We start from the raw sequence: 13,937 nt of genomic DNA, 5'->3' as shown, positions 1-13,937 counted from the left end.
TTGAGATGATGAATAGTTATGCAATAATTGAAATGTGATTTAAAAGCACTGGATGGGCTACTGTTTCCTGCCCTGCTCTTGCAGGTTTAGCAAAAAAACTACTTCAAGATGTCCAACTTCTGCTTCTCATTTGTTCAGAGATGCTTGTACATGTCTGTCAGACCCACGTAATGAAATTTCACCCCCCTGCGATACCATAGGTGGGTAGATAAACATAAAGCAGTTTTTCAGGAGAAGTAGAGAATAATGGGCAGCTTTTTGACTTTTGTTGGGGGGAGGAGTATTAAGTCAGTATTTTTCTTCAGGTTCATAGTCTCTGTTCTGTTCTTTGTCCTTCACTTAAGTTTTATAGCGTCTGTCACTGTATTTCGGTATTAGTTTCTTCAAAGAGAATGGTCATTAGGAGTAGTGAGTTTACTTGGATGAATTTCACAGCAGTTTTATATAAATGCCTGTGCCAAAGTCTTAGGACAAAACACCTGAATGTTTGACATCCTAAATACGATAAAATTGCAGCTTGTTGATAGGCAGAGTTGTAAAATAAATGTATGTATGTGATCGGCTGTCTTTAATGCATGAGGTTTGTAGTACTTAGGTTTGCTAGAGATTTCCTTACATGGGAATTCAGTATTTGATAATTAACTTGTAGCCAGAAGTGCTATACAGTAATGTAATCCTGTGCTTTTCAGATTACCTGTTTCAAAATGAGTCAGCGTAATTACTTGATCTGCTGTTACGACAACAGTTTTACAGGAATGTAATGTTCTTTGCCTTGGCCATTTTATAAGCTGCGCTTGCAGTTGTCTTCTGCAGAGCTCTTCTGTATACTTCAGTGGCAAATGAGATAAGGGTTTGCCATATTAATGTGTAGAAATGAGCATAGTGCTGCTATTTGCTAGAAAACAGTTTGATCAGACAGAACTGACATAAGCATGGACTCGGCTATGAGCTAAAAATGAGAGTATAATATGACGGCTTGAGACTGGTGGTCTGATCTCTATAGAAATGGGATTTCTTCCTAATTGTATTATTTGCTCGAGTTCTCATTTCCCTCTTTGTTTTGTAATTGTGCTAGTCGATGGGTTGCTGGCACAATGAATGCCCGTCAGCACTGTGAGACCTGTCAGAGGTAAATAAGAATAGCAGCATGGGAAACAGCCTTGGAAATATGATGCTGTCTTCCCATACAGTGAAATCAGGATGTGTCCATCTTCTTAAATTTCCTTTTTATTGTTAATAGAAATATATGTAAAGAGAGAAAGGAAAAAATAAGCGGATATACCTACAAAATAGGGGAAATGCCTTGGACTTACATGATACAAGAGGAAGAGAACAGAGAATTTTAGCATTGTCCCAGGAAGGCTGATGTAGTAGCTACCTGGGCTACTATAAAATATTTACAAAGATGACTTAATTCTGTGCAGTTGAGCTAAAAAGAAGGCCAAAATGCAGTGCTCTGATTCTCCTCTTGCCAAAAGTGTCATGCTATATTGATCTATGTCAAATGGGTGTTTGGGTATAAATCTTATCAGATGTTTCATAGTTAGACCTAATCATATTTACTATGCCATGCGCGGGCTGTATCATATTCCTGGAATCGGAGCTGACTTGTCAAGCGAACTGTCTGTCTGACATTTGCTTTCAGAATAAAATGTCGCTGCAGGTATCTTGGAGTTACAGAGACGTGACTGGAAGGTCGGGCTCCCCAGCATTCTGCTGAATTCAGACTAATTGTAGAAATTGAGTGTCCTGATGGTGTAGGGAATAATAGTTGTGTGTCTTAATGACAAAGAGCATCTTGCTAGAATTTGGTATCTTAGCTAATTTAATTGTTTTGTAGCTCACATGTCTATGATGTGTTTCTGATAGCTGTAAGGCTGTCTTGCTCAAACTAAGGGTTGATCTCAGTAATTGGAAGTTTAAAGTTCATTATAACGTTTCCCTTTTGCAGTGGGAACTTCCTAGATGTAGGCTTATTGAGTGGTTCCTCTTCTGTGTGTTGCATGTTTTTCCCCTCCCCACTTCTTAAGTCTTTGCCTAGTCTTCAGCTATTGGTGTTTTTCTAGTTGTAGACTGTTTTGTCCTTATCTTGCTCTCTTGGCTGCTTTTCCTTTATTGCACAGAGTAAATCCTTAACACACACGCGCGCGCACACACACACACAGAGGCGCCAATCTTGTGGGCCCTGCATTTGCCTGAGTTGCTTTTTTCACAAGGCTCTTTTGTTAGAAACAGTTCTGGGCTAGCTTCAGTCACCACGAAGCTTACTGGAAAATGGAAGGCAGGCAGTTCCTGCTTTCTCATGTTACTGAACAAATCCCTCTCCCCTTCCCTGGGGTCTGCTATACCTAGCGAAAAAACTGCATTTCAGCTGTCAAAAACTTCAATAGATCCACACGGCAGAATTATTTGTTCATGCTTAAGAGATGTGTATTTGTTCTGGGGTTGTAAACACTGTCATGAAGATTTTGACAGGAGTGAAAAATGAATTTAAGTTGCTCTGCTGAGGGGAATACAACTCACTTTAATTCTGCCTGCAGACTTTGCTGCAGCCTGTCGGTGCCCACCACTCAGCTGACGAGTAAATCCAGCTTGATCTATTAGTTCTTGTGTTTGTGGTTGCTGGTACAGGTTGGGCACAAATTTGTAAATCTGTCTTGACACGCTGGCAAACATAAGAGGAGGATACAAAAAGCAGTGTTTAGTTTACCTTAGGTATTAGTTATCCTATCATGAATTGTATCATGAACCTTGCTCTGAGAGCTCGCAATCTGATGATATCTTATCAGCCGGAACAGTTTTTGACTAACCAGAAATCATTTCTCTGCAGGCTGCAGGAAATTGTTGTGTTCCTGTGATCAGCACAACGGTTTAAGGTGTGGAGGACACTAGTGATAAAATGTGATTTTAATTATACTCTGATTCTAAAGTATGGATATTTTAAATATTGAATACACAGAGGCCTTTTGTGGTTTTGCTCCCTAAACTGTAAAAGCTCCCTTCCTCCAAAGCAGTTATGATTTCCATATGCCTGAGATGAACGCGAGTAGCAGAAGAGCTGTGCAGAAAGGTAAAGATGCTATGAGCTTGCACGAAACACTAAAAAGAATTACATTACCTAATCAGGTTCATTTCAAGAGGCTGTACTCCTGGCCATTGCTGGTAGGAATTGTGGTTTTGAACACTTCTCACAGGTTTGACCTGTTAATATTTAAAATCATTTGCAGCTGTAGAATAGGCAGGTCAGTGATATATGCAGGTTTGGGTTATGTTGACATAGGCCTGATCTTTCTCTTCAGGAGAATATGAAACAGGTTTAGAGAAGGAAAGAGCGAGCAGTACGTGGGGAAAGGGGAAGATGTACAAAACTTGTCTTTCCAATGAAAGTAACTTATCTACTGGCAGAAGTTCTGGACTCTGTCCTGCAGAATGGCTTAGAAGCCAGGATGCTGATTAGGTTATAAACACAAGGGAAAATAAGACTCCTTTGCATGGCATTTGTTCAGTTCAGGGCTCCAACACCTCCATGTTCTGAGAGCAAGCTGAATTGAAGTTCTTCAGTCGAGAGCGGTTAGACAATCAGGGAAGATGGTTCTCTGCACATGGCCTTACTTAAAGTGAAAGCTGGGCAACAGTGAGCTTGATAGCTTGATATCTATTTTACCCTATTTCTCAATTTACCTACAGTGGGAACCCCCCCCAAAAACATTATTTCTTCTAAGGCAGCAGTATTTCAAACGAATTTGCTACTATGTGATGTGGAAATAGACTACCAACATTAATAGCCTTGGATGCACTGGTAAATAGAAGACTTTCAAGGATTTTTTTTTTTCTTCACTTACTTAGCTATGAGGTTGAAAATAACTGAAGTTCATAGTTGATACTTTTGCATCATGCAAAGTCCTTTGCAAGGACAGGAGATCTCTTGTGAAAACACCCAAGAGTAGCCTCACCTGCTGTGTTAGACCTATTTTGAATAAGTATCTTGTGTCTTTGTTAATGGACTTCTGTGTTAGGGGCTGGGTGCAAGTACAAAAGAAGAGGTCCAAAGCTTATCCAAGTATCCAAAGACATCTCAGATTTAAAACTGGCCTTTATTTAGTGCAGTGTTGTTTGCAAGAATAAGTCATGCGGGAGCATGTGACTTGTAGCTGTGTAGCTTAAAATGTGTCTAATGTTGCTGTGAATATTGCACAATTATATGTGCATTCTCCTAATGTATTAAAAGCACCATAATTTTCTTCATAAAGGAATGCAGGCATGGCTGTTGCTTCTACTTGAAGTTGTTGAACTCTTGTGACATTATGTATGGCTTTTGTTTAAACAGCTCGTGTGGTCAGGAACAAAACACAAATGAACTTGGAGATGATTTTTATTGTGGTTCCAGTAACAGGCTGGAGCATCTTTCCAGGTGAATGTAATCGGGAGGCATAATTATGCAATGGTTTTCTGTATAGTAAGTCCTTTCGGTAATTCTCTTCACAAGCAATTGCTGTTGTTCAAAGGCCTGCATGCTGTTTTAAGTAGAGCCCAAGCCTAGAATAGGACTTTAATATTAACCTTTCCTTTATAATGAAACCCCTGAGTTTTAGCAGTGCAAAGGCTACAAGTTCTGGTATGCAGTGAATTTACCTGTATTGTCTAGACCATTGCTAGAGGTTCAAGGATACAGACTCCTCTGTTGCTCTGACGTTTGGGAAATTTGATGCTGCAATGACTGACTTCTAGCAAAGAGATACTGTGGAGACGATGTTGCTTGCAACAGGCAAAACCCATGACTTCATTCAAGAGTGCCGCTGCTGTTGTGTTACAGCCAGGCTTTAATGGAATCGGACGTTCACGTTAAATTAATAGGTTTTACATGGAGCCCATCAACTAACATTTAATTTGACTCAATAAGAAGTCAGGGCATGTGGGATCAAAATGGTCTGTGTTTGGGATAATCTGGAAGAATCCCAGTATTACAGCATCTTAAAAATGCTCACTTAAACAAGAGCTAGCATTTGTGAATAAGCTAATTACTTAATGCAACCTTGTATCTAATTTAGTGCTAAACTAAGACTGGATAGGAAAATCATCTCTTGAGCAAGGATTCTAAAAGCAGAGAGAATGGTGCATTGGTTTTGGTTTGTGGGGTTTTTTTCTTAACAAAATAAAGAAGGCTTCATAGAGGTTTTTTTAAAATGAAATCCATCTTGCATGGTCCAGTTCTTTTGAGCTAATGAAAACCTGCAGAGAGCTATTTGTATTTACAGTCCCAAACTGCTGCCTTGTATTGGGAATGGTTTAGTGAGATTGCAGATGTAGGTGGTTCTCTTAATTAAGAAACACCATTGCAAATGATTAGAGATTGATGCTGCAGCAGAATTTTTTAGTATCATGAAGGTTTCTCTATATCTGTCCAGAAGGTCTTGGACGTGATGCTTTCTTATCCCAAATGACCACAGTATGTTTCTCTCAAGCAGCATGCCCGGCCCAAATTTCTGTCCTGTCCGATTACAGGATTAGGCTGTGGATCCTTTTGTGTGGGAATATTACTTTGTACATCTGATGGGCTGTTAAGTCAATTCCAATGAAATCAGTGTATAATAACCAGAGTTATAAACTGTAATGTTGATAGTTATTATCTAGGTGTTGGAGAGGGGATTAGTGGGCATGTTACTACAGACCCACAGTGAGAGGCGGCCTGTAATGAGCATGAGTAATGCGAAATGATTAAGTTGGTTAGGCTTGTGCATGTTAAGTGTTAAATCTCATGCCAGCGCTGGTGAGCAGAGCAGTACGCCTTGCCATTTGGAGTTCCTGTAAACAACGTATGGGCGTCAAAAAGATCCCAACATGCAAAAGAACAAGCAGTGCTGCCACAAAGGAACGGGAGCGCAGAGACGTGCCTCTAACCTGTGATGGCAGAGCACGAACCCTCCCGGGCAGCACCGGAGGTATAATTACTTGGTCCTGCCGTAGCATGGATGTTTTCTTCCATCTTCTTGCAGGTGTGGTACATCAGAGAATGCATCTTAGATGCTTCGTATCCAACAGATGAGCAAGGCTGGGTGCATCTTGTGCCAAAAATGAAATAGTGGTGTCTTAGTGTGCAAGAAAAAACAATGATGCTGTTCCCTGAAGGTAGCACTGACAGTTTGTCTGTTCAGTATGTTTATGTTTTCAGGAATCGTTAGCTGTTAATATTTTCTTGAGCATTTCATACTCATTGTTCAAACTAGCACTTTAGTTTCCTGTTGTGGACTTAAGCACTATTAGGTTTTCCTTTCTACTACTGCTCTTCTCCCCATAAACTGATGGGAAGACACTCCAACAAACGGAGTGAAAAGCTTCAGAGTCAGTACCTGAGAGAATGGCAGGGGAAAAACTTAGACCACTGTAAATGTTTTCTGTTGTTCTCTTTCTGTTTGGTGGTTTTCTTCTCTGCATGACTCAGTATAAAACTACCAGGAAGAAGGGTCTTGTCTTCCTAAAGAGTTTTTCTTGTGGAAGAAATGTATTGTCATTAAATGTTGCTGGAGGAATATTTCTTCCTTGAGGGAGGGATATTTTTAATGAAAGAGATAGTGCAGTTAATATCATCAGGTATCATTAACTCTCAACTGGTCTACTTGTGCCTTTCTGCCTTGAGCAAGAACATATTTAAAACAGTAGGTTTATATCTGACATATTTTGTAAGCATGTTGTCTAAATGATATAATACATCTAAACATCCTCGGTTTTAAAAAGAAAATTACTGAACAATTTTTGGAAAGGCAAACTTCTCTAAAACTAACTTTCTGTTCTAAAGGGGTTTTGTGAATCCGCTCCAGTGGTCAATTCTCTTCACTGATCAGTAACTTGACTTGATACTGGAAGACGAGAAAGGAAGATATTCGTGTTCACTGACGCAGCTATTCAGGGAGTGGGAAAGTGGCTTGAAGCTTGTTGTGTCAACATAGACTGCTCAGTTTAATTTCACGAACATTAAGGCTTTAAAACTTAGAGAAGCTTTTAAGGGACATTATCCAGTTCTTGAGATATCTCCCTCGGCTTGCTTTGCTGTAGAAGATGTTAGTATCGGTGAACTGGTAGCTACTCTTCCAATTTCAAAGGAAACACACAAGTTTGTGGTGTGACTCAGCTTTACAAGAACACTGCTTTAAGCAATGTTAATCCTAGCTGACTATTCATGTGTTTTGTTTGTCTAATATCCTTGTAATGTAGCTATTCCCGTTAAAGAAAGCCAGCATCCTTTGTTCTCCTCTAAGCTATGTAAGACATGACTGCAGAAGTAGTTTGGGGCCTGAAGCTGCAATGACTGAATGCCACTGGAATGTAATGTGTCACATCTGGTAAAAGGGGAATAGATCCATAGCTTCTAAAATTCAGACTAGCCCTTTATTTGGGGGGTGGGTAGGTGGTGGTTGGAACTACAACATCCTTGGTAGGTGGGAAAGAAGGAAAGGAGTTTGATTAGATTAGAAATTCATATTGCTGATTTATTTTTTATTTTTTTTAAGAAATAAGTGAAAATCTATTAAGAAACCCTGAAGTCTGGTAGATGGAGATGGCAGCATTTGCCTTTCTGGGTCAGAAAAAAGATTTTTGGATACATCTGGAAATCATAGCAATTGATGCATCTGAGCCAAGAAATAAGTGTATTTGAGAGCAGCAGGAGCAGCTGGCTAGTTAATATCCTGCAGCAAGTATGTGAAGACTGCTGGCTTTTTTTAGCCTATCGTGTGTACAGCCGTTTCCCTTTTGGGTATTATAGTCCTCATCATTCCTGCCGCTGGTTCTTCTGTGGTTATCCAGCAAAGGAGTTACCTGTCTGCTCTGCTTATGCTGCGGAGGTGATTAATCAGGTGGTGTTTCCCTCTTCCTTAAGATGAAGGGAGCACCAGGGTTTGGTCCCTTTCATCGACATTTTAGGCTGCACGTGCACACGGCGTCACTGGTTCTCTTTGCTAAGAAGCAGAGGGCATCCACAGCCTGCTGGGATTAAGACTTGTGGAAGACTAAGTCTTCTGCTTTTAGACAGTAACTGAAGAGAAAGATATTGATTAGTATAAATTACTGGGAGAATAATTTAGAGTGTGTTGAATATTAAAGATGTCAGAGCCATAGTTAGCATCTTCTCAGTGGCATGCTGACTCCTTACTGCTGCATTTGTTGGAGTGTGTAGTAGCACAGCTGCCAAGGTTCCTTTTAAAGTCTTGTGTGTTACAGCAAATACAGGATGATCATATGAATGAGCAATCTTTCTATTGTCTCACTTCCTTGGAAGTTTAAATGGAGAATTAATCCTCTGCTCCATTGTCATCCTCTACCTTCCCATCCGTCTCCTTCCTCTCTTTACTACAAATAGTCTCCTGAGGTTTAAGTGTGAGGAGAAAGTAAGATTGGCATTTTTAGCTGTTAAATGAGGTTAATCAGCTTGGTAGTGGGTGGGAGAAATTTGCTCTGAGGTTAAGAATGTGATATTAATGGTTAGCAGGACCCTTATTATCAGTCCAGTGTAAATTTCCTTCTGTTAGGCATGTACTTTTTGGTTAAAAATTACCTGATTGTGTTATTGTTCCTATAATCAAGAGAAACACATAAATTGTGGGGAGGGTGTGTGTGTAAAAGAAGGCATCCTTCTCTTTTCTTGAAGACACCATCTTGAGTTTGACGGAAGGGAATTAGGGCTGTAAATCACTGCTCTGCAAAATGCACTTTAACTGGCATGAAGGAAAGAAATGGAACTACTGGAATTTCTCAGGATGAGGAAGGTTAGTCTGAGCAGACTTTGAGATGTGTAATTTTGGCAGCTGCCCAGAATGGCTGAACTGCTGGGGAGGAATGCTAATCCTTTTTGCTAGCTTTTGGCACAGTCAGTAAAAATATGCAGATACGTTTTCCAAAAATATATCCCTTTTTTGCAGAATGCAGAGTGCACTGTGGGGATGCAAATAATACAGCAGGATAACCTGAATGCAGCCAGTATTCCTCATTTCAACAGTTAAAACCTTGAGAAGCAGCATATCAATTTTTGCAATGTCTGCTTGACTTCCATCCATAAATGACAGCCTGCTGGCAGAAAGACCAGGAGGAATGATTAAAGCCATGCAACACTCCTCCTGTAACAGAAGGAGACCATCTTGCAGATTGTGAATATAATTGACTGCTTTAATTAATTTCACCTTCTTGACTCTAATGTTAAAATCTGAAAAATAAAGTTACTATTTTTATAGGAATGTACATGTAATTAGCAGTCAAAAACCAAATAGGATATGGAAATATGAGCTAAAACATTTGATGACAAATGCAAATTCCAGCCTAAATATTTTACTCTGCTTGGCAGTAAGTCATTGCTGGTAAAAACATGCACAACAAGTCTTCCTGCTTAAATCAAACTTCAGCTGTACAATGGAAAAATCGCATGGCGTTATGTTGGATATTCCTTGCACCACAATAGCAGGAAAGAGCGGATATAGCCAGCATGTCATCTTGGCACTGTGCTTGTCAGAGCTGCTGCTGCTGCTGCATTAAGATGTAACCCGTTCAGGTGCCTCCAATCACTCCTGAATACAGCAAACTGCAATACCGCTGTGCCTGCCTGTGTCCTTTCCTGCTGAAATGGTCTGCCCTGGCTTCCATTTCAGATGGGATTAAATCTGCACTTTGAATGCAGAGATGTATTGAGTAGCATGGTGATTATATATGCAAACTGAAAATCAGATGCCTCCGTGGGAATATCCACCAATCTAGCTATCACCAGATTTCTTTCTGAATTTGAAAATAGGATGAAACGATGCATTTTGGCAGATTTAACCTTGCATTTTCAAGAATGCTTTGATTTAGTAGATTTCTGGGCCCATGGTTTGCCATTTTCAGTTAAACTATAAAAAGTGTTGAAGTGGCAACAGAAATTATCACAATGGTACTCAGAGATTATGTTCACAGGATTGTTTTTAATCATGTGGTATCCGAAGTTTCTTTTCCAGGGGTGTAATTCCTGTTCTAATAGACTGGGCAAGTCTTGTGTGGCACTACTGCCCATTCAAAAAGACGGGCACACGTTTTACTCTCTCCCGTCCCGTCCCAAACTCAAACCATATCCATGCTTATGAATGTGTATTGTCACATTTTCAAGAATCTTAGCTTTTGAGTTAATATTGTCAAATACTGGGTTTTGCCCTGTAAAGGGTTTCATTGCTGAAAAAGAGGAGCTGCTGGATATTTTTACACTTAATCCAATAATGAACTTGTACTACAAGCATCATTATGTTTGAGGTTTAGTTATACAGGTTGTAACTGTAAATTCTTTTCTTCTACCCATTCAGTACTGCAGCAGCAGTGAGCATGTATACCCTGCATTCAAGGATGCTTGGCTGACTACTCTCCTTGCAACTGTAGTGCTGGGAAATGACTGAGGCATGTAGATTATTGAAGATTTTTATGCAGAAGGTACATAAACATATGAATTGATTGGACCGAACAGATGAATATTGACTACTGATTCAGATAACTTACCTTCAACTGTTCTGTTTTTCTGTTTTTTTGGTTTTTTTTCACCAAAGATTTCCCACTGTATTTGCAACCAAATATTGCATAGGAGAGCAGGAAGAATACTGATTCCAATGAAAGTGGATTTAGCTTTTATTATCTTACAGTCTTAATATTACTGGTTTGAGGGTGTACAAGCGAGGGGGACCATCTGCTTTACATTTCAAATAACTGTCATCATCCTACAGCTATCAGAAGACTTGTGATTTTGGGCGGGGAAAAAAAACCAACAACTTTTCTCCATAGTTAACACTTTGCCTGCAAATCTTGTCTTTCAGATGGGAAGAAGAACTGACAAGAAGAATGAGTCTGGAATCTATGGTAGAAACCTTGCGAGAGGTAAGTTTTGGATAGTATGTATTGAAAGGTGTAGGTTTTCTCTTGTTGGCACCTTTTATTATGCTAGTAATCATTTGAATTGTCTTTTAATTAAAAAATCTGTCTCCTAGCTAGAGCAGCTGACTGTGTTGCTGTATGCTAGAGAATAGTGTTAATGTTTGGAAGCTGAAGCAGGAAGGTGCTGAATTTTCTGACAAAGTGAAATGCGGGGGTGGTGATGTGCCTTATCAGCCCTGCTCAGGTTAAGTGAGGAAGCATATGTTGGCCTATTACCTCTTAGTTCTTTGTGTGCTTTCTCTTGCAGGAGGCGCAGGAAGCGGAAGCTCTCCAGGAGGAGTTAAATGAAAAGATTGAGAGACTGAAAGCAGAACTTGTGGTCTTTAAGGGTCTGATGAGTGATGTAAGTACGCTAGAGAGCAGAGTGGCCAACTCCCACTGTCTTTGTGAAATGTGCCTGTCATGCAAATGGCTTCATTCATAAAAAGGTTATGGTCTTAGTGAGTGCTGCTTTGTAGTTAGCATTATGGCTGCCTTTATGATCTAATGCATCAGACAGATCACCCTTCCCCCTGCTTCCTGTCTGGTCTGTGTAGAGATGCATTAACTTGCCGCTTAGCCCATAACCCGGACTCTTCCCTCCCTTCCCCGTTCTCCACAGCTGGCAGTGCCGGCATTCAGATCTGCAGCTGTGGAAAAAAGTGTTGGAGAACTCGCAGGTTAGGGTAAAGGGTTCATCACCATGCAGCACCATGTACTGCTAACAAGGGGGATTTTGCTCTGAATCACTCAAAGTCATGTTCAAAAAGGAACATGCTATATGTGTTTCCCAGCTCCCTTTATGAAAACTCTGAAGAGATTAACCCAGTATCACTGGTTCAGGTGTCTGGCTTTTCCAGTGCTGCTTCGACCTAAATTTAAAAAAAAAAAAACAACAAAAACTTGTTTTCTCAGGAATTTCCTCATGTCTCATTTGATATTGACTTTCCTTCAAAGCTGAGGGATCTTTTAGGCTATGACTGGTTCATTTTCTTACGTTTAGACATACTGAGAGCATGTACTCATGCAGATATCTGGAAAGATAAGCCAAGTGAACATTAAGTGAGGTGCCTTTCTCTGTAAGACTGAAGTAATGCTGATGCCGGTTTTGTAATGAATATGTCCTATTATGCTTACTTATTCTGTAATTTTGTGTAGAACTGCTTCCTTCTGTCTTTATATAAGCTTGCAGAACCTGCTCCCTGGTGTCAAATACATTCTCTCAGGGCCACTAGATCTGTTCATGTGAAATTTGGCAATTAGCTGTCTCTTCTTTTGGTGTTTAATCGAGAATAGGCATGCTGTTTAATTGAGAATAGGCATGCTTGGTTAGAGGCAGTGTGAAAGGGAGAAACTTGTTAGGGCTTCTTCACTGTGACGGCTTTTTTGCTGAGGAAGAAATGTTGCTCGGTATGTACAAAAAGAGTGGTGGTGAATGCAGACATCCTCCTCAACTTGAGAGGAAGTGTGCTTTGGGCTTTGCAAACTCTGTAAGGAAGAAGAGAACCTAAGGAAAGCAGTGAGAATGCTTATTTTGAATCCCACTGTGTAAATATTTAGAGCAGAGAAATGCAAAATGTTGGCATGTGACTCTTGCTTTCCTGTGGATAAGAATAACTGGTACCTATTCAGTTGATAAGATTGTGTTTAGAGTGTGTCAGTGTTTAGAGACTTGTTTTTCTCAGTGTGTTTGGAAAACAAAAATCTCCAACTTGTGCAAAGGTAGTTGACAGGGCTGGAGAACTCTGTGTAATTATGTAAAAAACCAACATTAACAAACAACAACAAAAAACCAATCCCAAAGCTTTCTTCTTGGAAAGGGGATTTGGTATTTAAGAAAGCTCTGTAAAGAGTTTTTCTGCTTTTCTGGTCAAAGTGGAAGCATTGCCTAGCCATTGAAGTGGTACTTTCCAACAGAGTAAGTCTCGTCTCGGCTGAAAAATATGCTTTTCGTGGAACGATGTTTCTTCATAAGGAGCCAGTTGTGCTGTGGCTGTATCTCTTATAAATTATATTTATAATTACTGTCTAGAGTGAAGCAAAACAAAATACTTTTCATGTAGAATTTTTGCTAGGCTGGAAGCCAGGTTGATGTCAATGAGGAGTATTTTCTGTGTTACAAGTTTTCATGGATCTCTTTAGATCCAGTCTTGATTTTAATACTTTCATGGTATGTATGAAGTTGCTGAGTAGCCTGGATTCTGTTTTAAAAGCAACTTCTCCTTGTAGGCACAGTTTTTCTGTCTGAAAGCAGGGGGAAAGTGTTGCATACTCGCCAGGTTTTAGATTTCATTCTATTCTGTGCATGCTCAACAGGGTTTTTCTCCTCCATTTTTAAAGCTTTATTGACCCATAAAAGTTTACTGTTGCCACATCTAGCAGTTGTTTTGGGGTGGGTATAGGTTTTTTTGGTGACAAATCACTCTGAGTTGAAATTTTATTAGAATCGGGTATGAATGTTAATTGTTAGCTGTCTAGTCTATTTAGATTGTCCATGTACTGCCTTTTCCGGAGAAGATGTAATACTGTTTAAGACTGGTATGCCCTGGGGTTAGAGAGATACTGTGGGGTATCTCTTCTTTCCTGAACTGTATAATAATAGAAGATAATCACTACTGTCCTTCCTGCAGCCCATGACAGACCTGGACACAAAGATTCAAGAAAAGGCCATGAAGGTGGACATGGACATCTGTCGGCGAATCGATATCACAGCCAAGCTGTGTGATGTAGCGCAGCAGCGCAACTCTGAAGACGTTTCCAAGATATTCCAGGTGATTAGGCCATGAATTTTCCATAGGGTAGGACAAGAAGTGAGGGGACAAGAGGGAGCAGTGTTGAGGAGTGTGGTCCAGGTCATTTGCCTTTTCTGGAAATTTCTCTATGTAGACACGTTTTCTTCTTTCTCAGTCTTGAAGTGTAGCGCCCTCCTGCAGAAGCTGCTGTAGTACTAAGAGCACAAAATGTAGAGAGTTTAAAAAAAGAAGTCTCAGGATGACCTTTAAGACATGCTGTTAGTCTGATGCTAG

The 13,937-nt window shown here is 40.0% G+C and overlaps 1 protein-coding gene across 2 annotated transcripts in view; it reads left to right on the top strand.

The window, feature by feature from the left end:
• IFFO2 (intermediate filament family orphan 2) overlaps window positions 1-13,937 on the top strand; it is a 43,773-nt gene that overhangs the window by 14,973 nt on the left and 14,863 nt on the right. Inside the window, exons 2-4 of one of the 2 annotated variants that reach the window (XM_069782372.1) lie at window positions 10,815-10,875; window positions 11,180-11,275; window positions 13,542-13,682. In XM_069782372.1, the coding sequence (XP_069638473.1) occupies window positions 10,815-10,875; window positions 11,180-11,275; window positions 13,542-13,682 (298 nt within the window). The remainder of the gene's footprint in view (window positions 1-10,814; window positions 10,876-11,179; window positions 11,276-13,541; window positions 13,683-13,937) is intronic. The other variant, XM_069782373.1, reaches the window with a different exon arrangement.

This window comes from Haliaeetus albicilla, chromosome 4, assembly GCF_947461875.1.
Source record: "Haliaeetus albicilla chromosome 4, bHalAlb1.1, whole genome shotgun sequence".
In the NCBI taxonomy this organism is placed as follows: Eukaryota; Metazoa; Chordata; class Aves; order Accipitriformes; family Accipitridae; genus Haliaeetus; species Haliaeetus albicilla.
The sequence above is the reverse complement of the archived record's forward strand: the minus strand, read 5'-3'. Positions and strand labels throughout refer to the sequence as shown.